This window comes from Lactuca virosa, chromosome 3 (assembly GCF_052849685.1).
Source record: "Lactuca virosa cultivar CGN04683 chromosome 3, Lactuca_virosa_CGN04683_v6, whole genome shotgun sequence".
Lineage (NCBI taxonomy): Eukaryota > Viridiplantae > Streptophyta > Magnoliopsida > Asterales > Asteraceae > Lactuca > Lactuca virosa.
In genome coordinates this window covers 131101618-131127671 of record NC_136428.1, presented here as the reverse complement: position 1 = coordinate 131127671, position 26054 = coordinate 131101618, and the positions used below count along the sequence as shown (strand labels likewise).

The window sequence follows — 26054 nt, the reverse complement described above, 5'->3', positions numbered from 1 at the left end:
ACCACGATACCACTGGGCTAAAAGCCATTTGGTGTCTAAAATTAGTTAAAAACTAAAAGCTAAAAGCTCCTAAAAACTACTTTTGAGAGAGAGAGAGAGAGAGAGAGAGAGTTGGTGATATTTTATTTTCTTTTTTTAATCAAAATAAGAAGAAATTAAATAAAAGAAAATTAAAAAAGAAGTAACAAATGACATATTTGTCATTTCATGTGGGGCATGGACCAAAACCACACAAAAATACCAACCACATGAGCAAAACCACATAAGGTATCCGAAATTGGAACACCAATGCATCACCAAACTTTTTTGGACCAAAACCATATAATTTTGACAAGCACAAGGAACTTTTTACAATTTTGTCTCATTTTTTTTAGTTGTTTCTTAAACGATGAAAGCTAAAAAAAAAATAAAAAAAGAACTTTTAAAGTGTCTTTATACCAAACACGCCTCATATACTCTTACAAGAAAACATTGAGCAATAAATATTAAAACAGTAAGCTATAAACACTAGTCCAAGACCAAGCTTAAGCATGGGCCTAACTATACATGCTCTACACATACACTAATAGTATATCAAATTCCATCTATTTATAGTGTTTTATACACACGACTAATTGAGAAAATGGTTAAAATAGTCAAAAATCGGGTTCATCGACTATGGAGATTAGAGACGGTATTCTTTAAAAAAAAAAAGGTATACGTCGGTCTCGGCCAAAAAAACTCCCGATTTCGGTTGCACCAATATGAATAGGCAGGCAATATGAAAGACCGGCCCACTCTCATCCAGCCTCCGTCTCAATCGGTGGCCTGGTTCATGTGCGCAACTCTAGTTCCTATATTACATGTGGATCCGATGTCTTTCATCAAATATGTATCTTGCATCAAACCAACAACAAGTTTGATAAATATATTTATAATCCTACATACAGACCAAAACAATACAACAAAATTTTACATAACCCCACCGTTTGATACACTAAGTTTCTTATTGGGGTTTATACATGCCAAAATGGAAGGCTTTGGCTTTTTTGATTTACCCCCGAAGATGAAAGACCTCAAGGGCACATGTGAGCGGCTTTGTAACCGTGGGTGCTTCTGGTTATGGTCGTGATCAGAAAGCCCAAACTCATCCTCTAACCTTCTTAGAGTCTTTTCCGTTTCAAGTTGCAGAGATGTGACATGGTCTAAACCTGCTTGGAGTTCTTCGCTAACTTTTCTATTCTCTTGTTGCATGTTCAATACCTCACCTTGGAACTTTGCAGCTTGATGCGTGCTGAACTTGATTTCTTCTTCTTCCATGCCTTCCCTCAATGCCCTTGCTATATCTTCTTGAATGATGGATAACGATGAGCATCTCCTTTGTAGTTCGTTTTTCAGAGACACGCTTTGTTCTAACCATATTGTAAGTTCGTTTTGTATTTCTTTAAGGTGTTTGTATATGGGATTGATTTCTGATCTTGAAGCTGAACTCTTGAGTTGTGTAATATCCTGTTGTAGATCGTCTACCTCCGTTTTAAATTTCTGGACTTGATGGAATGTAGAGCTGAATCTTAACCAAAATTCAAGATTTTCATCGAGTATCGCATCAATACCAGTTCGCAGTTTTTCTTCAATCTCAGAAACGGGTTCGGATTTTACCATAAAGATAGACTTGATGTCGTCCTCTTCGTCCACTACTTCTTTTTCTTCTGATACATCGTCTTTACCTTCGTCTTCTTGAAGAAGTTTGAGCTTTTGTTTCATCTGTTGAATTTCAATGTCTCTTTTTGATAGCAAGGTTTCGAGGTCTCTTACTTGTAGCTTCATTTCAAAGACAGTTCTTTGGTTTTTCTCCTCTTCTTCTGCAAGTTCCTTTTTAGCAGCCTTGTACTTCCTTAAGATCGTAGTATACTCTTGTAAAAGAACCTTTTCTTTGTCATCTAAACCATTCAACAACAATTCTTGCCAATTCATCTCGTCCTTCACTCCTTCCTCTTGTGATTCATGTTTAAGAAGATTGTCTTCCATCTTCTCCACTATCTGATCTCGATCATGTTCATCTTCTTTGTTATCTAAACCACTCAACAACAGTTCTTGCCAATCCATCTCGTCCTTCACTCTTTCCTCATGTGATTCAGGTTCAAGAAGATCGTCTTCGATCTTCTCCACCATCTGATGTTGATAATGTTCATCTTCCAGGCTCATGATCTTGGGTTTTGCATGTTCATGATCATCTTGCAGAGAGATTTGAAGGTTCTCAGACAAATGCTCAAGCTTGCAACATGCGTCAGTGAGCTGCATCTTGAGGCTGTTATTTTGGTTCTCAATGTTCCTATCCAAATCTTGTACTCCATTCAGTTTTTCCTCCATATCCTTCAACATTTTATCCAAATTTTGTGTCCCATCAATCAAGTTAGATTTATCATCTTCCAAGTTCCGAATCTGTGTCTGGAGATCATCTGTTTCTATCCTTAACCTGTCGATAAGCGCAGTTTGTGATGAAACCAAAGTTTCTAAGCTAATTACCTTGCTCACGAGCTTGTCAACCGTATCTGCCATTTCTGTAACTGTCGAAGGTTTCTTGGATAGTTTCTCGAGGCTTTCTATGATCCTTTCTTGTAGCTCCTTTTCATTCGAGTTCTGTGGATCCTTTGAATCCTTTCCAAGTTTATATTCTTCTTCTTCTTGATCAGGTTTGTCCTTGAGATAATCTTGTTTAAGGGATTTGAATTTCTGTTTTGCAATTTCGATCCTCTCATGGGCCAAACGAGCATCTTGGGTTGACTTCTCTTGTTTCTCCTGTAACTGAGCCAATGTCTCTTCACACGACTTCAAAGCAGACTCCGCCATTATAGCACGAGCATCATCATCCTCGATATCTTTGGTTACATTAAACTCATCTCGTAAACTGCAAACTCTTTGTTGCATTTCCGTCACCTTTTTCTCGATTTCCCAGAACTTTGCAAGCCCGTTTTCATACGAGCTCTTGGTGAACTCCTTCATCGTTTGCAACGAAAGAATATCCTTCTGAAGCTTATCGATCTCTTCAACAGCCTCTTCTTCGGTTAAACCGGAATTCAAAACATCTACTTTGGTTTCCTTCTTGCTTTGGGTTTTCGTAAGCGAACGCTTGAAGTCTTTGGGTTCTGGGAGTTTTGGAGCCTTGGGTGGATCTGGAGCTATGTTTGTGGGAGATTTAAGAGCGTTGTTATCGTCATCTTCGTAGTCTGTATCATAAGGGAGTTGATCTGGGAAAACGGAAGCGATGGTGGTGTTGGCTTTTTGCAAGTCGGTGGAGAGTTTATCGTATCGTTCGGCTAATGCTCTGTAAGCACGAACACTTTCCTCGATGAAGGCGATGAGTTCTGGCCTGTGCTTGTAATACATTTCTGCCCTCTTGGCGAAGGAATCGCCATCTTTTTGAACGAGGTTCAGCGCATTGGCAACCTGTTCTTCCATATCTACAAATCCACATCACTTATATAATAAGTTCTTTAATTAGCCAGAAAATACATGTTATAACACTTATTGAACTTTTTTCTTGTTGAGATAATCCTCTCAACAACTACTAGAATTTCGGGCAGCAAGAGGATAAAGCTTTTCGGTTGAGTTTTTATTTTTATTTTATTTTATTTATGAAAAAGCTTAACATGAAAGAGCTTATTTTATTTCCAAAAAATGAGATACGGAGTATTTTCCAATTTTTTTGTGGGACCCTTTTATATTTCACTTGGTCGAATATACACACCAAATTATTAAACAACCTCATGTCATGAGCTTCTTTATTAAAGGTACTAAAGGTAGATGATTCGACAAAATTAGATGCGTGTTCATAGGTGAGTTGGAAGAACTAACTTTTATTTGCATATGAATATTCACGTAAATAATTGAAATCATGTAAAATTATATAAAATGACTTATCTAAAACACACAATTGATTTAAAAAAGGTAATTAAATCATTTTGCAAATTTATAACTTTTTTTTTGTTAAACTATATTTGAAGTAACTTTTGAAGTAACTTTTGAGTTTGATGCATTTTGTTTTAGCTAAAAGCTAGATCTCCCCTAATCCTAATCCTAAACCAAACTTTTTTTTTCTAAGTTTTATTACTATAAGCTAAAAGCTAGAATCTTTTATAAGCTGGATGCTGAACATGCCCAGTCAACTCTTTGAAAAAACTTCCCCGGTAGTTTTTTTCCATTTTCATTATTTTTTGGGATGATAAAACTTTGAAAAAACTCATACTCCGGATGTTGTAAAAAGGTTGAATCCCTACTTCATCAATAGATTAGCGACGGACAGATTCTATCCGTAACAAATCCTTTACATATCCGTCTATAATGATGGAACATATAATCTGTTCCTAAAATGGATTATTTTCAACAACAAATTGGACTGGTTGTTGTTGCCTGATTTTAAATATAATACTATGATCGAGAAGAATACCTTCTACAGTTATTTATAAAGTACTACATATTGCGATTACTGGTATGCAAATAAAAACGAAAGAATTGAAGGGATGGAACTTAAGCTACCTTGAAGGCTTTGCTCGAGCCATTTTGACTGTTTGGTCCGAATGTGGCTAGCCCACCACCATGAATACGCATTGCTTGCCGCCCTCTGTAACATTTTCCTTTGTTGGTTCCACCGTATCTCTTGACTTGTTGCTTTCACAGCTTGTTTTCTATGTTCGATCAACTCGATCACAAATAAAACGATTATAAGTTGAGAGAGAGAGAGAGAAAAGTAATGAATTGAAAATGAATGGTGAGTTGGGTGTTTTGAGTAGGAAGGAAAATGAAGAAGGAATAAGAAAAGTGGTGGTGGGGATCAAAGTAGTTGCACAAAATCAAAGTAATAATAAATGTAACGTGAGTTTATGGAGAACGTGTGTTGCACAATGCTATCGACACCTTGGCATTCACGTAAAGGAATAAAGCAATTCCTTTCTATGCTAAGTTTCTACTCGTTTTACGCCTTTTCTTTTTCCAGGGCATTTCATACCTTTATCTACACATGATAAAGAAGCTTGTTATTGTTCTTTTTATATAAAAGTATGGATCATGGACACGCTTTCGTAACATTTCTTTGTATAACCAAGGAAAAGGGGGTCATTTTTTTCAACATAGAAAAACGTGCTTTCAAGACGTCAAATTTTCTATTTTTGCATAATTAAGCATGGTCGAATTTTTCTTTGTAGTTTATGCACGTCCACGAATAAAATCGCCAAGCCAACACCTAATGTTGCAATATGATGTTATAAACCTCTGAGTGTGTTTATACCTAGCTACCATTACAAATATAATATTTACATGAAAAATATAACATGATGAATTTTAATTTTCCATATACATGCATATTGTAAGATTCATGTAAAGTTCAATATTGTCTTTCCAAAAGAGTCGGTATGGAAAGATAGACGACTCCAACATATATACACATTCATTGGACCGTGTCGTATTGATGTAAGATACACTAACACTGCTCCTCAGAGTCGAAGACTCGATGAGGATTAATAAAGATGTGTTGAACCACGAAGCAAAGGACGCTGACTCTGATACTATGTAAGATATATGTAGAGTCAAGATTGTCTCTTCAAAAGTGGTCTAGTGGAGAGAATGGAAACTCCAACATATATGGACACTAATTGGATCGTGTCACACCAATGTGAGATATATTAACATATATTACTTTAAAATTGTTGATATAGCTTAGGAAGTTCGAAAATGAAATTTTAATATTCGAATACGCTAACACGTGCTTTTCTTATCGAACGATAAAAGTAAATAGTGTTGGGTTATGAGGATCTTTTTGAATGTACGTACTCTTTTCTATCTATTTTTTGATCTCCTTTTGTTCATAAAGGCACACCGCGGAAGCATACAAAACAACAAACAATAACTCATGAACCCAAGAGTCGGATCCATGTTCAACCAATCTAATAAAACAAAAGGACATCAACAATAGATAGAAAAAGTACGTACATTCGAAGCCTTTGTTTTCTTTCGTCTATCCAATTGATCGGATGGGGTAAGATCCAAACGAGAATCCTTATGATGTAGTCGTACCTAAGGATCAATCAATAACTATTGACTTGATAGAATCAACCACCAACTAAAACACTAATCAATTAGAGTTTCTTTTCTTCGTTCATGGAATGAAGAGAAGAAGATCGCAACACGAATGCAAGGGAGATCAGGACTTTAGAGAAGGATAAAGAACATTTGAATTTCTTTGCACTTGCTAGCTTTCAAATCCGATTTCGAAGATCTCTATTTATAGGGGAAGGATTTAAGCCCTAGGGGATAATTACTTAGTTACTCAGTAATTATCCTTAAGTTTGGTAATTATCTGACTTTTAGATTCTTACACTTAAGCCCTCATAAATTTATACAAGTTTCATTTAATTAATTAAATACTTAATTATAATTAACAAAATAGATCCCTATAAATTTTCTCTTGTAAATATTTCTTATATTGGTCCTTCTGTGTAACTCAAAAGGACACTGACATTAATAGTAATATCATCAACTGTTGTGAATATGGACATTATTTACATCCAACGGTTTTGATGTTGGGTGTAGGATTAACCAAATTCAAAACATGGTTATCATACATGGACTGAATATCGCTCTCCATTGCCTTTTGCTATTTCGCTGCCTCTAGGCCTGCCATGGCTTCCTGATAGATGTTCAAATCAGCATCGCCAAGTAGTGTGTCATTGCCCTTATTGATATGGAAACCATAAAACTCGGGAGTAAAACACTCTCTATCAGATCTACGAGAAAGAGGTGGAGGTATGTTAGATTCCTCAACAGGTATATCATCCTTTGGTTGAGTGCTATGGAAAACATCAAGTTCTTCATTGCTTGGGTCTTGAATCTCATCAAGATCAGTTTGGCTCCTACTAGCTCCTTGAGATACCAGTTCTGTAAAAAATGGTAAAAATAGTTCAATGATCGTCGGTCAAACTGTAACACCCGTTCTAGGATTACATCTTCTGAGACTTGGTCATTTTAGATCTTCTAAATGTGGAATTTGGTGGTTCCCACAACGTGGTGGAGGAAGCACCACGATGTGTTCGCAACTAACATGGAATGCCTATTTTTGATGCACCACGACATGACAAGGCTATGAACACGACGTGGTGATGCTTGGAGTGCTAAACCCTAATTTCTAGGTCTAGAGTCGTATTTAAAGGATGTGATGGCTAGGGTTTGCTTAACCATCAACATCTCAAGTGCATAAACAAGCCTTAGCCCCCTTGTGGAAAGGATGAGTATGATGCTTAATGGATTAAGGGATTGATCCATTAAGATGTCCACGAGTAGTTACCACGACATGGTTATGTCCTCACCACGACGTGCTCGTAGAGTTCCCCAGGAATATTTTTTCCTGAGACTGCCACAACATGGCCTATGCTTGGCGACGACGTGATGGCCAACTGAGTTGACTTTGACTTTGACCATTGACCATTGATTTTTTGACAAAGTTGACTTTTGGTCAACTAGAGGGTTTTTGGCTATAGATTGAGGTTTTTCCTCTAATTGTTGTATAGGTGGGTCATTGTACTAGTCTGTACTTCCGCGTGAGCTGTGGTATTTGTATGTATGTTTGTGAGGTGAGTTTTCTCACTTTACTTTGTATTACATTATGTATCCTTGTATGTATGCTGTTTTTATGATGTAAGTATCTATATATCCTTGTATATAGGAGGTTGTTATGATGTAATAATATGTTATAATGATAGATCTGTGATGATTACATGTGTTTGTTGTTTATTCTTTATTTGTATATGTCGACATGTTATAGGTGAGTTGAGGTGATCCTGCTTTGTGCTGTAGGCCAATATACTCGGGCGGTCCAGTTGCGACTGTAGGCCCAAGGAGAGTGGTCTTGCTGGATGTTGTTGAAGGTTTGTATCGATCAGATACACTTTAAGTATAAATAACAAAAGTAAACTAATCTAAGAAAACAAAGAACATAAAATAAATGACACATGGAGTTCTCCAAATTGTCTTTGACCAAGAAAGGGTTTTGTCTTCACCAAAAAGAAGGGTTGTCACAAAGACAAACTCTCTACATTAGGGGTTACCCCAATGTATATTATACACTAATCGATACAAGTATATCCCTTGATTGAAGGGATTACATCTAATCTATACTAAGAACTGATCCTCATCACAAGGATATCAGATCTACTATCTATTCTATACTTATCTATATCATTACCTAATATACAAAATATTACAAAGAATAACTATACTAAGCGAGACTGTAGTGGTGTTGATTATGATGGCATGTGCGAAATTAGAAAAGATCTAGTGAATCATCATGTAAAATCAAGAACACAAGGAGTGAATAAATCTGTGTAAGCTCATATTAGATCTTGAAAGAGTATACAAATGGGTCTTGTACAAATTCTCTCTCTAGACTAACACTCCAAATGGTTCGTTACGTAATGGGAGTCACTCACTTCCTATTTATAGGAAAGACTCAACCCATTTACACATACAAGAAGGTAAGCCTAAAACACTACATCCGAGAGTGACTTTGCACCATAACATTCTCCCCCTCAAAGTTAGGATTGGATGTCCCGGCTTTAGTCTCCAACGAGGTAGCGCGATCAAGACCAAACTCCCCCTCGAAGTAACACCGGTCTTCAAATCCGCAAATGAATATTCGACAAACCTGAGAAGCTTCGAACACCCATCATTCTCCTCCTTTTATAATAAAAAAATGATTATAAAACCCATTAAGGGTGAGAAGCGCCCGAGGAATAGTCTTCACGATACTCCCCCTTGATGTGTACCAAAAATGAAACACCAAAAATCTTGCATGGAAAAACAATCACGAAAAAGCCTCAAAAAATTTCCAATTTATGAAATTTTTTGACTTTTTGGGTGAAAGTTGCAAGATTTTTCAAAAACTGGATAGAAATTGTCACTTTATGAAACTTGCAGGGACCCATTGCGCCAAAAACAGCCAAATATGCGAAACTCTACCCCATTTGCGAAACTGGGCATAAAGCGTAAATTCGCACAAACTGCAGGGGCCAGAAATGCACAATCTTCAATTTCTCAAAAAAATCAGTCCTTTTTCGAATTTGGGCAAAAACTGCCAAATTTCCGAAACTCCAGGGACTGATTTCGAAAGTTCTGCCTTTTGTCTTCCAAACATTCGAAAAATACCCCAATTGTCGAAGTTGGACAAAAACTGCCAAACATTTGAAAGTTCAGGGACTGATTTCGAAATGTCACAACTAGCCTTCCTGGCTAGAAAATTTCACCCTCAAGTAAGCAAGGACTATTGTGAGACTTGTGCTAACACATCTAAGTGTTCAATATGAGTTCCTAAGGAGCCATATAGTGTTAGAATGCAAATCTCTCCAAGTATAGTGAATCTCTCCCAAATCTCTCCAAGAATAGTGAATATCTCCCAAATCTCTCCAAGTATGTGAAATCACTCCCAAATCTCTCTAAGTATGCGAAATCTCTGCAAGAATAGTGAATCTCTCCCAAATCTCTCTAAGTATGCGAAATCTCTCCAAGAATAGTGAATCTCTCCCAAATCTCTCTAAGTATGCTAAATCTCTCCAAGAATAGTGAATCTCTCCCAAATCTCTCCAAGTATGCAAAATCTCTCCAAGTATAGTGAATCTCTCTCAAATCTCTCCAAGCATGTGAAATCTCTCCCAAATCTCTCCAAGTATGTGAAATCTCTCCCAAATCTCTCCACGTATCTCAAATCTCCCTAAGTACCTTCCTCAGTCGAAAACAGCTCCAAAACCGGAAGAGAAAACCCCAAAAGGACCCTCTTGGTCCGGAACCTCTTGGTCCGGAACCTCTTGGTCCGGAACCTCTTGGTCCGGACTCCTCTTGGTCCGGAACCCTCTTCGTCCGGACTCCTCTTGGGTCCGGACACCTTCTAAGGAACCGGGAAGGTTCTCACCTTCGGAACACCCTTGCTTCGGATCTCCTCACTGCTCCGGAAGGATTGAATCCGGAAGACATCGCGTGACCGCTTCGGAATTTCTAGTCGCTTCGCATCCTCGGTCCAGACTTATCTGATCTCGCACCCGACTCCGGAAGTGGGCATTGACTTCGGAACTCATACAGCACCTCCGGAACACTCATACTGGCCACTTCGGACCCTCGCAGAACTGACCCTCCACTCCGGAATTCTAAGAGGAGCTTCGGAATTCACCTTATGACTCCGGAATTCACCTCTTAGCTCCGGATTTTAGACAATTCCGGACCTTTTCTCCATTTTAAGGTATTTTGACGTCAGGAATCCCACCAAACTCGTGTTTTTCTTAACTAAGACCCCTAAAACCCCTATTTAATGCTAAAATTAATTATTTTAAGCATATTTTTCATAAAAATAAATGTTTGGGATTTAGGAAAACCTTATCCTAAATCAAGATAAGGACAAAGAGGTTGACTTTGTGAGTTGATGGAATCCTCATTTCCCATGCAAATCACAATATTCAATGCTTTACCCACCAAATATCCATGCATGGACCATCAGATCCCCATGCACCACAGATTCCCTCCCTTCTCTCACTCTTAAGCAACGTCGGTGAGGAGTTTAGACTTCACATTTTCTCTCACTCCTCTCATTTTCTCTCAAAGATTCATTTCAAGAGCAAGAACAAGATCTTGCTGAAAACAAAATTCTCAATTTCTCCCTGGAGTTGTAAGGTAAACTCCTCCACTCATCTAATATTTTATAATATTTCAAGATAAATCCATATTATTTTATTCATAATAATATGTGATGATCATCCTTAGGAAAGCATCCCTCCCAGGGAAGTTCCTGTAAGGTCCTGAAAAGGATCTTTACTAATGATCAAGCAACAAACAATCACAAAAAGAAGAATAAGATGAAAAGAAATCGAGCTTGCACACGTTTATATTCAGAAAAACGTTAGGTACAACTCGATGGAACACTCTGTAAACGCAATGGCATCAACAACCCACAAAGACCAACACCTCCACTATTTATACTAGACAGGACCGTAAACAGGGTTTACGACCGTAAACAGGGTTTACGGTCGTAAACGTGTTTACGGCCGTAAACACAGTTTACGGTCGTAAACACACATAATGACCAAAAACACATATATAACTCATAAATAGTATTACAGACTCATGCCGAACAAAATACGATGAAAGCCTAGACCAAACCATTTACTGGACCCTTCAATCTCCCCCTTGGTTTGGTGCTAGCTTGGACTCAGCTTTTGTCGACCACCAGTACATCGAATTTTCCCATAGCTCCGTTCCACATCTCCTTCTCGATAATTTCGGCAACCATCGAAGTGTATTCCTTTGCAACGGGCTCAAAAATGTCTTCAGCCACCTTGATCTGATGAATGGAGAGCTGATGTATGTCCCACTTGCCAAATTGAAGCAAATCCCTCTTGTCATACAAGCGGATACAATCGTCTTTAAGCTTGATGACAGCAGCAGCATCAGATTCATCAAACACCCAGTATTGCATGGATGCGAGAGATCCATCTGGATAATTTTGAAGAACTGGAATCTGCTTAACTTGAGCAGTAGCGGGCCACATCACTGTCCGTAGTGGCTGACTTGTTTTGGGATCAATGACATTAGAGTAAACCTTGATTATAGACTCAGCAGTCTTCATCGAAGGGAAACCCTTAGCTACTTGATCTTCAAAAAATGATTTGAACTGACCCGCCCTGGGATTGTTTGATGGATTAGAGAAAGGAGCCTTGGACAGCTCCGTAAGATCAATCCTAGTAAAGGAATGAAAATCGTGAGCATCTTTGTATAATTCAGTGTTGCAGCTCTTTCTTCTCACCATAAACATATTCATAGTGTCATGGAATCCCCACGAGATGATTCCTGACCTATCACCATAAACGTCTCTGAAACGATGTTCGCCCAGATCCGTAACAATGATCTTTTGTTGATCCCAGGGGGCATTATGTTCCGAGCTCCTTTTGAATAAAAGTTGACCCTTTTCAGCTGACTTAGCTAATTTAGCGCGTTTTAATGCCATTATACTTGGAGCCTGTCTTTCTCAAAACGGTCAACAACGGTGGTTGTTCTTGTAGGTCGTGGAGCTATGGGAGCATCTTGGTCAAGAAGATAGATCTTTGGCTCGTCAACGGATGATTTGAATTTGTCGCCAAATTCTTCTTCCAGCTTCTTCTTTAGATCGTAGTAGCTGGCGGTCAGTAAGCCAAAATGTGTCTGAAGATCCGTAATTTGCTTTGACTTCAGAGCTTTGTCTTCAATAAGTTCAGCGACTTGAATATTGAGCTTTGTATTTTCAGTCTGAAGGTCTGCGACCTTGATATCCAGCTCAATATTTCTCTGATCTAAATCAACATTTTTCTGATTTAGAGCATCGATCTCTTTCTGGAATCTAAGAAGTGAAGGATTCTCTTCTCCTGAGCTGCCACCACCAATAGAAATTCCTTTGCCATGTGAGGGAGGCGTTGTGAGTTGTTCTCTGGCCAAAAACCTGGCTAACTTAACCGAGGCAGCATCATGCTTTGGCCTGGGAGGAGAGAAATCCATGGGGAATGAAGATCCACCAGCTTCATAGAAGGTACTAGGACCTTCACTGATAGGTTCAGATGAGATGATAACTGGAGTTGTTGTTGGTGGAGCTGTAAAACTTTGAAGTATACTAGAATCAGGAATTCCCTGTCTAGGGTCGAGTCTTCGTCTTTTAGTAGGAGGTGGAGGAGAGGCTTGTGTGGCTGGGTGATCACTTTCCAATGGCGCAGAAAGTAGGTAAAACAACATCAAGGGGAGGAATCCCTGACGCTGTCACCATAGGAATTGCTATTTCCGCCGATGGATTGGTAGGAGGAGGCGTAGCTTCGAGAACGTCTTCTTTTTCCCTTGTCTCTGTTGCTGGATGAGCAACTTCATCGACATTGTCAAGCAGCGTGTTGAGATTTACCCCGGTCATGAAATCTTCATTACTACCGAAGTTTAGTGGAATTTCATCGTTGTCGAATCCTGTGAGGTTGAGGTCTTCATACAAATCAGTCTCCGTTCCAGACCCCTCATTGTAGTCTCCTTGAACCTGAACAGATGTCAATTCGTGTTCCTCAGCTACTTGAGCATTAGCAGCTGGAGTTTCTTCCTCATCATGATCTGAAACTGTGATGACATCTTCAGAAACAACTCTCTCGGAGGAAGTGGGCTCAGATGACATCTTGTCTGAAGTCCCATGAGATTCGGAAGATTCATTGATTTCAGCGAATTTTCCGAATTTCACGAGAGGATGTAAGCCCTGGAAGACGACTTTGCCCTTTCGATTCTGCTTGATTGGACCAATAGTGTGTGGGCCTAGTGACTTTATATCCAGCTTGTCACCATCTTTGATCATCTCCGGGAACTGGTTGTCGATGAACACCTGAATAAATCTCGGGTACAGCAAGAATGCATCTCTGGTCTGCCGGCTGATAGCGTTGATATTCACCAAAAATTCATCCAGAATGAACTTCGAGAAGTTGAATTTGATGCCAGCCGCCAATGAAACGATTGCCCCTGTGTTCCTGAGAGAGATTTCATCAGCTCCTGATCTCCTCCCCGAGATACAGCTCACGAACACATGTGCTAAAAATCTCCAGTAGGGAGGCAAAAGCTTCTTCACCGTGGGAGGATAGATGCTTTCATAACCCATCCTTCTGAGAATCTTTTGAACATCATCAGTCCCAATTTCAGTAGGAAAATTGGGTTGATCATCGATCAACAATGTGTCTCTGATATACTGCTCGGTGATTACGATCTTGCATCCTTTGACCTCAGCTTTAATAGCAATCGCTCCATTTTCTTTTGACATCTTGGCCGTCTGCCAGAACTCCCGGACAATGTTCTGATAAATGACAGGATTCACAGTGATGGCACAAGCTAGACAGCATTCTCTTAGTCTGTAGATCATTGATTTGAAGTCTCCATGAGCAACAGGAGGTTCATCCAACACAATCGCCAGGTTGTGCATGTCAGCAAACTTAAGATTCGCCATTGATCTGCACTAAACAGGCCAAGTAAGAAAACAAAGTATTTAAACAATTTAAAGCTTTAAGTTTTCTTAATTAAACAATTTTATTTTGGCCTTAAAAATAATATTTTGATCAAAAATTGGAGTATACGGTCAATAATGGTCAAACATCGAGTTTACGGTTCAAAATGGTCAAACAGAGTTTACGGTCCAAACTGGTCATCTGACCGTAAATTGAGTTTATGGTCGTAAACTCAGAGGAGTTTACGGTCGTAAACCCAAAGTGAGTTTACGGTCGTAAGGCCAAAAAGAGTTTCCGGTTCTTGAATCTCCCCAAACCGTAAACCCTCCCAGAACCGTAAACGTCGACGAACACTTAAACCCCGATTACTCCTCCAGTTTAAGTCGAATCGATGAACAAGTAGCATATCCCCAGTCGGTTTTAGCATACCTTCGAAGTGGACTAGTTGATTTCGCAAAAACTCACAAAAAAATTTTCGAGGAGAGAGAGTAGAGAGAGAAAGGGAGTTTGCGGCAGTAAAAAGGGAGAAATGGAGGTGAAAGGGGGTTTACGGTAGTAAGCCCCACCTTTTATACTTCCTTCGAGATTACCTGTCTCCCCCACAGTCCAAATCCCGATTAAAAATTTTAAAAAATAAAACTTTTGAGGATATTTAAAATAAAAGTAAAATTAAAAATTAAACTAAAAATAAAATAAACTAATTTCTAAAAATTTAAGAATTAAAGGATTTAAAAATTAAACTTTTGACAATTATAAAAATAAATTAAAATAAAAATAAAAATAAAAATAAAATAAGAATAAACACAGACAAAATTTTATCTTAAAATTCACTGAAAATTTTCTTGTGATATTGGGATCAAAGTTGTTAGACAGCCTTAATCCACTTGTCGGTACCTTTCATCTTCACATCTTTGTCTGGTCGATCGTCAGTATTGTGGTCCACTTAAACACGAAAAATTGTGACAGAATTAGGACATACTATTAATTATAAGACAAAGTAATCTTAAGTTCCTAGATAATATTTCCTAAGGACCATTCAGCTGACGACGACCAGGGATATTTGTTTGTCCACCTAAATCGAGCAACGAGATCTATAGACAATCTGTAAGTGTTCAATTGTTAATTGTACTAGAACATGGTTCCCGCTTCCTGATATGCTCCAGTAATCAAGAACTTCCAGAATACTCCTTACATCGGGTGAGCAGACAATTATTAAGAGAGAAGATATGACTAACTGAAGTTTTAGAGGGATTGAGAAAAAGAATGATGCATATACTGTGTACCAGGTCGGATTGTGAGTCACGCAAATGAGACAGTATATGGCTAACAGATAGAAAGAATTGCATAGATAGAAGATGCAGAGAGATTGAGTTGCATATGCTACATTCCAGGTCGGATCTTTCGATCATGCAGAGGAGGCAACATACGACTAACAGATATAAAGAAAGAATATAACCTTCTACAGACCTAATTTATCGGAATTCACCAGTCGCCCTATCAATACCGAAATTAAGGACAGAATCCGCACATCGAGGAAGAGTTAAACCACAGTTCTAGATACAGATTACTTTAATGTGACCGGTGGATTATCATGTATATCTCCCTGCTCAACCTATCCAAGCGTCGTATTGTCAGGCTAAACGGATTTAACTAGGTCAAAATTTGTCAAGTCTATGAATTCCTTAAGTTCATTAATGCCTAGTCAAGTCCATTTTAATCTCTCGTGCCTACCAGCGCATCGAACACAGAGCATAGACCCTTCAACTTTGGGTACGTTACGCAGAATCAGATTACCTGTTATCACTTGATAATATCACTTCCCAGTACTATATCAACAAGCAAAACTGAAAGCGACAATATTTTTGATTTTTCTGAATTTTTTAATGTTTTTGGATTTTTGAATCTTTTCTGAAAAAAATAAAACAGAAACAAAATGATTTTGGATTTTTTTTTCTTTTTTTTTTTTGGTTTTTGTTTATTTCTCCCCCTAAAGTTGTGCATGGGTGAGAATGAAAACACTAAAATGCACAAATTTAAACTAACCTAATGAATAACAAAAATTTAATCCTCAAAACGAATCATTTTTAAAAATACCACGAGCACATCGAATCGAGCTTTGTTAAAAGGCTTGGTGAACAGATCCGCCACATTATTGCCAGTGGGAACATGTTTTAGCCTAATGAGCGAGCGCTCATAACAATCTCTGATAAAATGAATTTTGATATCAATGTGCTTGGTTTTAGAATGTTGGACCGGATTTTTAGTGATTTGAATTGCGGCCTCATTGTCATAGTGAATTGGGGTTTTAGATAATTCAAACCGTAGTCCAACAGCTGATGTTGGATCCAGATAACTTGAGAACAGCAGGCAGATGCAGCAACGTATTCCGCTTCTGCTGTTGAGGTAGAGACGGTATGTTGTTTCTTGCACTGCCACGACACCAGCCTATCACCAAGGAATTGGCACCCTCCTGAAGTAGATTTCCTGTCAAGCTCACAGCCTCCATAATTACTGTCAGCAAAAGCATATAAATCAAATTCAGAATTCTTCGGATACCAAAGACCCAATTTTGGGCTGCCTTTGATATACCGAAAAATTCTTTTGACAACAATAAGATGAGAGAGTTTAGGATTAGCCTGATAGCGAGCACATTGACAAACTGCAAACATGATGTCGGGACGAATTGCAGTAAGATACATCAACGATCCGATCATCGACCTGTAGTGTGTCTGATCTACGGATTCGCCATCAATATCTGGATTCAGCAGGGGTCTTTCAGCCATTGGTGTCGATGCAGGTTTTGCGTCTTGAAACCGCTTTTTCATCACGCCTTCAAACTCTTTACAAAGCTGTGGACTGGTAGACCCGAAGATAATGTCGTCAACATAGATTTGGACTAGTATCTGATCATTACCAACATGCTTGATGAATAAAGTTTGATCAATAGTGCCGCGAGAGTATCCATGCTCGAGCAAGTGCTTTGTTAGAGTCGCATACCATGCTCGAGGAGCTTGATGTAACCCATATAACGCCTTGTCCAACTTGTAGACATGATTAGGAAACTTGGAGTTAACGAACCCAGGGGGTTGATCAACATAAATTTCTTCCTTCACCTTTCCATACAAGAAGGCAGTCTTGACATCCATTTGGTAGACCGTGAAGTTCATATAGGAAGCATATGCGAGAAAGATACGAATAGCCTCCAATCGAGCCACGGGAGCATAAACCTCAGTATAATCAAGACCCTCAACTTGTCGAAACCCGCGAACCACCAACCTTGCTTTATTGCGCACTATTACACCAGAATCATCTTGCTTGTTTCGATAGACCCAACGCGTGTCAAGAGACCTTTTACCCTTCGGTAGCTCAACCAACTTCCAAACCCCGAGCTTTTTAAACTGATTTTGCTCTTCATGCATCGCATCTACCCAGTTGGGCTCATTCAAATCCATGTCAACGTTCTTGGGCTCTATTTGAGATATAAAGCAAGAATAGAGACATGCATTTACATCTCCACTCTGACTTCTAGTTTTAACTCCGTCACCCAGCTGGCCAATGACGTTATCGATCGGATGATCGCGTTGAATTCTTGAAGGAATGTCTTGGCTGATATCATTGAGTGAAACAGGAAGAGTGTGAATGTTGAAACCTCCATCATTTGCTGATTGATCCACATTGGATGGATCTGCTACAAACTCATTAGCAATTTCTTCAGGAAAGAGTAGTTCCATAAAAGTTGGATTGACAGCGGAAGCATCTCTAGACATGAACTCTCTTTCAATAGGGGTAAGAGGTGTAGCATCAGCATCAGGAGTTCCATCTTGAACTTTAGACTCTGGACTAGTAGGTCGATCAGATGACTCCCCTCAGGTGGAGCAGAGGACTCCCCCTCAAATGGAGCAGAGGACTCCCCCTCAACCGTTGGAGGTCCGTAAACAACTTCTTCATCTTCGTCTTTAGAAACAATCTTCGAACCAGAAGAGGATCCATTCGAACCATCTGAAGACACATTTAAGGATTTGAAAAGCGATGTGTAATCAAATAGCCAGTCAGGACCCACTCGAGCGTCTGTTTCATTCTCCTCCAACCAACGCACGTCATAGGATTCAACAATCTGCTTAGTCTTCTTGTTGTAAACCCTATACGCGGTGCGCGCAACATATCCTATAAAGTAACAATCATCGGCTTTGGCATTGAATTTAGGGTTGGATTCCAAGTGAAGAAGGGTGCAAGGGCAGCCAAATACACGGAAATGGCTGACTGAAGGCTTGTGTCCATAGAGAATCTCGTACGGTGTCTTCATCTGTGCTTTGTTGATTAGAACACGATTTTGCACGTAGCAAGCAGTGTTAATCTCCTCGGCCCAAAAGAAAACAGGTAATTTGGAATCACAAAGCATTGTCCTTGCGGCGTCTTTTAAAGTTCTATTTCTCCTTTCAGCAATGCCATTTTGTTGAGGCGTGTGAGCAGAGCTGTATTGACGCACGATCCCCTTTTCTGCGCAAAAATGGTCAAGAACTGCATTCTTGAACTCAGTTCCATTGTTAGTACGAAGCGCCTTCACTTGGTTGTTGGTTTGATTCTCAATCATCACAATGAACTTCTTTATTAGATCAGCAACCCCCGCTTTGTTGGATAAGAAGAAGACCCACGTGAAACGAGAGAAATCATCGATCACAACTAGACAGTACGAGCTTCTGTTGATGCTCAGGACGTTGACCGGACCAAATAAGTCCATATGCAATAGTTGGAGCACCTGACTGATTGAGTTGAATTGCTTGGGTAGGTGTGGTTTTCTATGATGCTTTCCTTGGGCACAGGACACACACTTCTCAAATGTAATAAAGTCTCTGACAGGTAAGCCTCGGACCATCTCATTCTTAGCAAGGCGATTCAGGTTTTTCGCGTTAGCATGACCGGGCCTTCGGTGCCACAGCATTGCGTTTTGTTCGGAAACTTTTGAGAACAGGCAGGTGACTTGTTCAGGGATGTTGCTGTTCATATCAATAATGTAAGCATTCCCATCCCGCTTAGATTTTATGAGAATCCACTCTTCTGGGATGACAATGCCTGGCTTGAGAATCATGCATTCTTTATCGGTAAAATGGGTAGAATAGCCTTTGTCGCAAATTTGGGAAACACTCAACAAGCTGTGCTTTAACTTGGGAGCAAAGTTGACATTCTCAAAGCTTAGCACTCCATTTGTAACAGTTCCTCTTTGAGTGATCTTGCCACCATCTCCACCCGCGAAGGAAACATAACCCCCATTAAAAGATTGAATGTCGCTCAATTGGGAGATGTCTCCAGTCATATGCCGGGAGCAGCCGCTGTCGACGTACCAAGGACGAACGGCATTCCTCCGCAACTGTCCCTGCAAAATGAGCGGAATCATTTAGATTTGGGAACCCAGGTCATTACTGTCCTGGGTTTCCTTTTCGCTTTCTCTGATTTATCCTTTAATGTTTTCAAATTAGAATCCTCATTCCTAATCACTCCAGAGGATGGTAATGATGGATTGGAAATTGATTTGGGCATCCAATGATATTTAGGTTTTACAACATTCTCAGGTGGTTTTGAAATAGGTTTCTTATGAGTTTGCACTGAGCCTCTGGATGTTCTACCAGAAATGGAAGACCCAGAATTGCTTTTTGACGAAACCGATCTTGGCGGAGCCTTGTTCGGTTTTGGCAAACTATTTGGAGATTTGTTAGTAAAAACCCTTTTATTCTTTTGAAAAACCGTCCTTTTTCTGCTTCGATCATCTTTCCAATCATCATTTCGAGAACGAGTTCTAGAGGATTTTCTAATTAAAGACCTTCCTCGAGATTCATTCTCTCCTCTTGGTGACATATAGTTCATAAAGATCCTATTTTGACAATTCCTAGCTATATGACCACCAACACCACAATTAAAACAAATCTGTTTATTATTTGAACTTGTACCATGTTTCTCAGATTTATTTTCTTGATAGACACTCTTACTCTTCTCAGAAGAACATGCATGAGAAATAAGTTGTGAGATAAGTGAGGGTGTCTCAGATGATGTGACTTGTGAAATTGATGGTTTTTCATGAGAATCACAAGCATCAGAATTACCAAACAGTTCATCAAACATATCAAAGAAATTAAATTCAACAGAATCAGAAGTAGAAACATCACACAAAACATTATCAGTCTTAACATCAGAATCACAAACAGAAATAGAAATATCAGAATTAGGAACAGAAACAGAAACAGAAACTCCAACTCCATGCTTCGCCTGATCTAAGGGTTGATCTGCAGAGGAAGTAGAAGCGTTAGTACTTTCAACATTTATAAATCCTCCTGAAACGAAACCAGATGGCTTGCCATAAACCATAAAAGATTCATTGGCAATCTCATCTTTGGATAAAGGTTGATACTGATATGTATGATTATAAGGAGGAGGCACACTATCATATCCTAGACCCTTTTGTTGGTTTCGTTTAAACTGCATGCAGTGATCGATCATGTTGGCAACTACCTCTCTTGATCCATCAAATTTTCTAAAATCAAAATTTGCAATTTCAAATTGTCTTTTCAATGTATCAAGCTCGGTAATTAACTCATCATTTTGTCTTTTAACATAGTCATACAGTTCACATTTCTCACTGTATTCTGCCTGAATTCTTCTAAAATCTTTTATCTTAGTTTCTAACTGGGCCTTAAGGGGCTTTTGTCCTTTCCTAAGTTGGTAGCCCTCATATCTAAGGTCCTCTACTTCTCTACGTAATAACTGAATTTCATCATGAAGAAGTTTAACATATTTATTACATGCATGAGAACAAGACGGTAGATTTACCTCACTTTTCTTGGGCTCGGAAGAAGTAGACACCATTAGAGCAAGCTGCAGCTCCATGATTTCTGCTTCGGGATCAGCTGCATCATTCTTCAAGGAAGCATCATCAATCTGATCTAGGTGAGCATTTTCTGGCCCTGACATATTCAAAGCCTGAATCTGGTCCTCCCAATCAAAAGACTGAGTGACCATATCAGTCTCACCATTGACCGCAACACATGCACGGTTGCTTCCCACTGCAACCATCGTCCTATTGTTGTTCGTCCTACGATCAGGCTTTGGACACTCACGAGCAAAATGACCCGGCTCATGGCAGTTGAAACAACGCAGCATGCCTTTGTTGAATCCCACCTTCTTGTCAGCATTCATGCCCCAGTTGCTCTTCCCTGTCTTCTTAGCAAACTGCTTGGCCCTAAAGACAGCCATAGCAATCTGCCATGTGATATCCATCTCCTCCACGTCTTCTGGATGAATCTGATCCAGATCAGCAAATGACAGCTGAGGTGGAAGCTCTCCAGCTACGAAGGCATTGTAGCAGTTAACAAGCCCAGTGGCTAGAGCCAGATTTTCATCAGTGTCCTTTGTGTTTAAGGAAGATGTTGCAACTGGTACATTTGGATGGGGAACAACTTGTGGAGTGACAAATGGCTGACTTTGTGGAATGGATGATGCAGCAGCAAAGGTTTGAATCTGAGGTTGTTGAGCAGCAAACACTTGGCCTGAGGAAGTCATGATTGATGAGATAGCATTGTTGGATGAGATTCCAAGATTCACAGTAGAGTACGAGTTCACATGGTTGATTTCTCTCTGCTTGTCATCAATATCACAAGCTTTGATGATTGCCATGATTTCAGCAAGATTAAGGCGGTTTAGATCCTTGGTCTTCTTAATCACAACAACATTCATATCCCATGATCTAGGAAGAGCATTTAGAAACTTCTTGTTAATCTCTGACTTGGTCAAGAAAATCCCAGATATATTCATGTTAGTGGTGAGAGTTGTGAACCGTTGCAGCTGTGTCTCAAGAGTCTCTCCGGGAATGTAGTTGAACATGTTGAACTTTTGTCTCAACATGTCCTGGCGACTCTCCTTCATATCTTCATTTCCCTCATATACCTCAATTAGGGCTTCCCACAAATCTTTAGCTGATGTGTACTCTCGGAAACCTTGAGCAATATCAGGAGATAATGCCATGGTTAGAGTGGCTAAAGCCCTTTCCTGTTCTTCCACCTTTTCAAACTCCTCATCTGTGTAGTTTTCAACAGCCTTGTCAATCACCTGTCCTCCAACTGTAACAGTGATTCTGACAGGTCCTCTAAGTATGCTTCTCTAGACTTTAAAGTCCTTCATTTTGATGTACTTTTCAATTCTATACGTCCACTCAGGGAAGCCATTTGCAGACATCAAACTTGGAATGCGCGTAGTAGTGCCCATGACAGTATCAAGTTCGTGAAAATGATTTTGACTTTGAGATTCCATTTGAAATTGAAGCAAATTAAAGTCACAAAGGAGTTTACGGTTGATGATGATTACGACCGTAAAGTGAGTTTACAGTTGAAGGTTTACGACCGTAAACTTGGTTTACGGTTGAGCAGTTTACGACCGTAAATTATGTTTACGGTTGAGGCGTTTACGACCGTAAACTGGGTTTACGGTTGAGGAGTTTACGGTTTGTACGTTTACGGTTTATGTGTTTACGGTTAATGAAGCTTGGTTTACGGTTTTTGAGGATTCACAGTTTACGGTTCTTCAAGATCTTGAGTTTACAACCGTAAACAGGGTTTACGGTTGGCAGTAAACTCCCATAAAAACTTCAGAAACACATTTTTGCAGCTGATTCAGTTACTTTAACCACTAAAACACTAAAACCAGGCTCGAACAATAAGAATATCAGTTTAAACAGCCCAAAAATCGATTGAATGAAGCTTTGACACCGGTTTTTGCTCTGATACCAATTGTAAGGTCCTGAAAAGGATCTTTACCTATGATCAAGCAACAAACAATCACAAAAAGAAGAATAAGATGAAAAGAAATCGAGCTTGCACACGTTTATATTCAGAAAAACGTCAGGTACAACTCGATGGAACACTCTGTAAACGCAATGGCGTCAACAACCCACAAAGACCAACACCTCCACTATTTTTACTAGACAGGATCGTAAACAGGGTTTACGACCGTAAACAGGGTTTACGGTCGTAAACACACATAATGACCAAAAACACATATACAACTCATAAACAGTATTACAGACTCATGCCGAACAAAATACGATGAAAGCCTAGACCAAACCATTTACTGGACCCTTCAGTTCCTCATCTCAGCAAGAGTTTAAGCTTGAGATCTTCACTCCATAACTCCAAACAACTCCTCAACCAACTCAAGGTGAGCTTCATACCCCACCTTTTTCAATGTTTTAATGTTTTGGGGGAGAGTACAAGTCAAATCTTGCCTAAATTGTTAAATGATTGCATATATACGTATGTTTGTATGTGTGTGTGAAATATTATTAAATTAATATTTTAGTAATATACTCATGAACGTAAGAATTCCCAATTTCATAAAGAACAGATGATACTTTGTACAAAAGAGCCTCCCAACTATTGGGTGTGTCCAACTTAACCCCTTTATCTATGCTCTCATGTCTAGAGATATAAGTTATAAAAAGGGATCTTGATAAGTGGACACCATTTCTAGTAATTTTCGAAAAAGGAAACTTTGTGACTATCTGCAAACTATCAGGGGTATTTTATAAATATTCGATATAAAAGTTTGCGTCAAGAAAATATCAAATAGAGCCTTTATGACAGAAATATTTGCATGTCATAAGTTGCTGTCATAGAACCTCCAAGAACATAAGTAATGTTCTATATGTCATAAAACAGAAAATGCGTGTCATAACCGGCAGTTATAAATTTATATAAATTATAACTTGACATTTTTTCTCTTGACTAAAATGACTCATTTTTCAATAAACGAAAAGGAACGAACACGAGCACCCAGTTAACGAGCACAATCAACGATATGGAACGAGAACGATATTTCTATTCAATGAGTACGAACTTCATTATTTATCTAACAAATAAGGGATCTCTAACGATTGCTCAAAAGGTTGTTAATATTCTAGTTAGACAAATCTCAAAAGTACCTAAATATAAAAATATTAGTGTGCGTCCAAGTCCTGTAAGGAGTTATAGCCAGAGTCTCCTGGAGGGAGAGCGGTAATTTGTGTATAGATCTATACGGGGTTGACACCCCGCACCATCGCTGTTCGCTATAACTAGACAGGCCAGTCTAGGGTGACAAATGTCTTTTCCAAACCGAGGGCGCCTGAGAAACGCCAAAACAGGCACTCCGTCAGATTAATATGGTTATAACGACTCATTAGAATATGCTCTATTAACTAGAAATTTATGTAAGGAAAACCTCATAAATAAATGTTGGCACGTTGTGTTGACTGTCCTACACGTGATAGGTGATGGTCCGCATTTGTTGTGTTGACTGTCCTTCTTCATCGCGTAGAATGTCCACAATAGCCATGTTGATTCTTTCTCCTAACAAGTATAGAGTCGTACTACTGCTATTTTTACAAATTAAAAAGCATAGGACTCTATGGAAAACGTTTGTAAACGGTTTTGATAACGATAAACTAGCCCACACATATACATAGTTGGAAACTAGAACTTACGATTATTTTATAGCAGAAAATGTAGGATTTTCTGGGGAAAACGATTTTCTACGATTTCGATAACGATAAACTAGAACTTACGAATATTTTATAGCAGAAAATATAGGATTTTCTGGAGAGAACGATTTTTCTACGATTTCGATAACGATAAACTAGAACGCACATTCAATTTTACTCGATAAGAGGAACAAGATTTTCAACCATATTTCCTTTTTGAAAATAAGAGATTTTTCTGGAAACGGTTGATTTTTACTATTCAAAAGAATTATTCTCGGACACAACTCGCTCTCACAAATTACAATACTTTTCAAAGATCACTCCTTATAAGGATGAACAAAAGTAATGACATACACACATATATCCACGATTTTCAAGGCAAGACTCCAAACGATTTCATAGAAAATATCTGATTTTCTGAAAGTACAATGAGAACGATTCTAAACAAGTGTAAACGATTTTATACAAAAATGCTTATGAACTCAACAACTTTTTAGTTGACGCTTTTCAAAACGACTTGTATTCTCAGGGATCTAATAAGCAGGTAACAAGGGACGCAGATGCAAGATTTTTAGCTGTAGCTTGGATTTTTCTGCTTATGTCTCTTTTGTGTAACTCGAAGAACAAATACAGTATGTAAACAATGTAAGTTTGTTATCTCAATGTATGATGTTTGGATTGCTCTGTTTCATTTATATTAAATTGTTATGATACTGCACAATGAAGTCACCCGCCTCCGGACGTTTCCGCCGTCTGGTCCGGGAGTATGACACGAAAGTTCTGCCTTTTCTTCAAAACATACGAAATGTTGTCCCAATCATACGAAGAGTTGAAAAAGTTGTTAAACTAACGAAACTCTAAGGACCATTTACGAAACTTTGCTTTCTTCTTCCCCAATACATACGAAATCACAGTACCATATGAACAAAACTTCTGTTCTTCATCAAAACATACGAAACTTCAACTTCCCAATTTCCTTTCAACGTACGAAACTTTTTCTCTCTCCCCTTTGTACGAAACTTCATCGGCCCATTTTCTCTCTCCTCTTCGTTCAATCATAGCACCCTTAGTATGAATTCACAGCACCAAAAACCTTCATTCTTTTAAGGCAAACCCAGTCGATACCAACATCCATCCAAACCATTCGATCCTTCATTCCCAGTAGCTACCAACGAACAAACGAAAATCAACCTTTCGAAACTTCAAAAACGAATTCATCGATTTTACTGTTCGTTCTTCAGCTTTATACATCATCAACCAACAAATAAACGATTCCAACACTTCGTTGATCGACATCAAAAATCAATCTTCCCAAAACCAATAGCCATTTACTTTGTAACCCAAATCTTCGTGTAATTCTTTTATCATTAACCCCAAATCCATCGAACACACTGGAACCCTTCGATCTCAATTACAGACTCCAAACAAACCTTCATTCGCTTTTTGGTGTTAATTCGTCCTCAATATCGACTTCAAAATCATGATTTGAACCAAATACTCAGTTGTGAATATCCAATCAAACATAAATCAAATTCACGACCTTTGATTTTGACTATTAA

The 26054-nt window shown here is 38.9% G+C and overlaps 1 protein-coding gene across 1 annotated transcript; it reads right to left on the bottom strand.

The window, feature by feature from the left end:
• Positions 1-858: 858 nt before the first annotated feature.
• NET2D (Kinase interacting (KIP1-like) family protein) lies at positions 859-4811 on the bottom strand. The gene is made up of 2 exons (XM_079085572.1): positions 4516-4811; positions 859-3440 (listed from the first exon to the last, which is right to left on the bottom strand). The coding sequence occupies exons 1-2, from the start codon at positions 4607-4609 to the stop codon at positions 952-954; spliced, it is 2583 nt and encodes an 860-aa protein (XP_078941698.1). The 5' UTR covers positions 4610-4811; the 3' UTR covers positions 859-951.
• Between the last annotated feature and the right edge of the window lie 21243 nt (positions 4812-26054).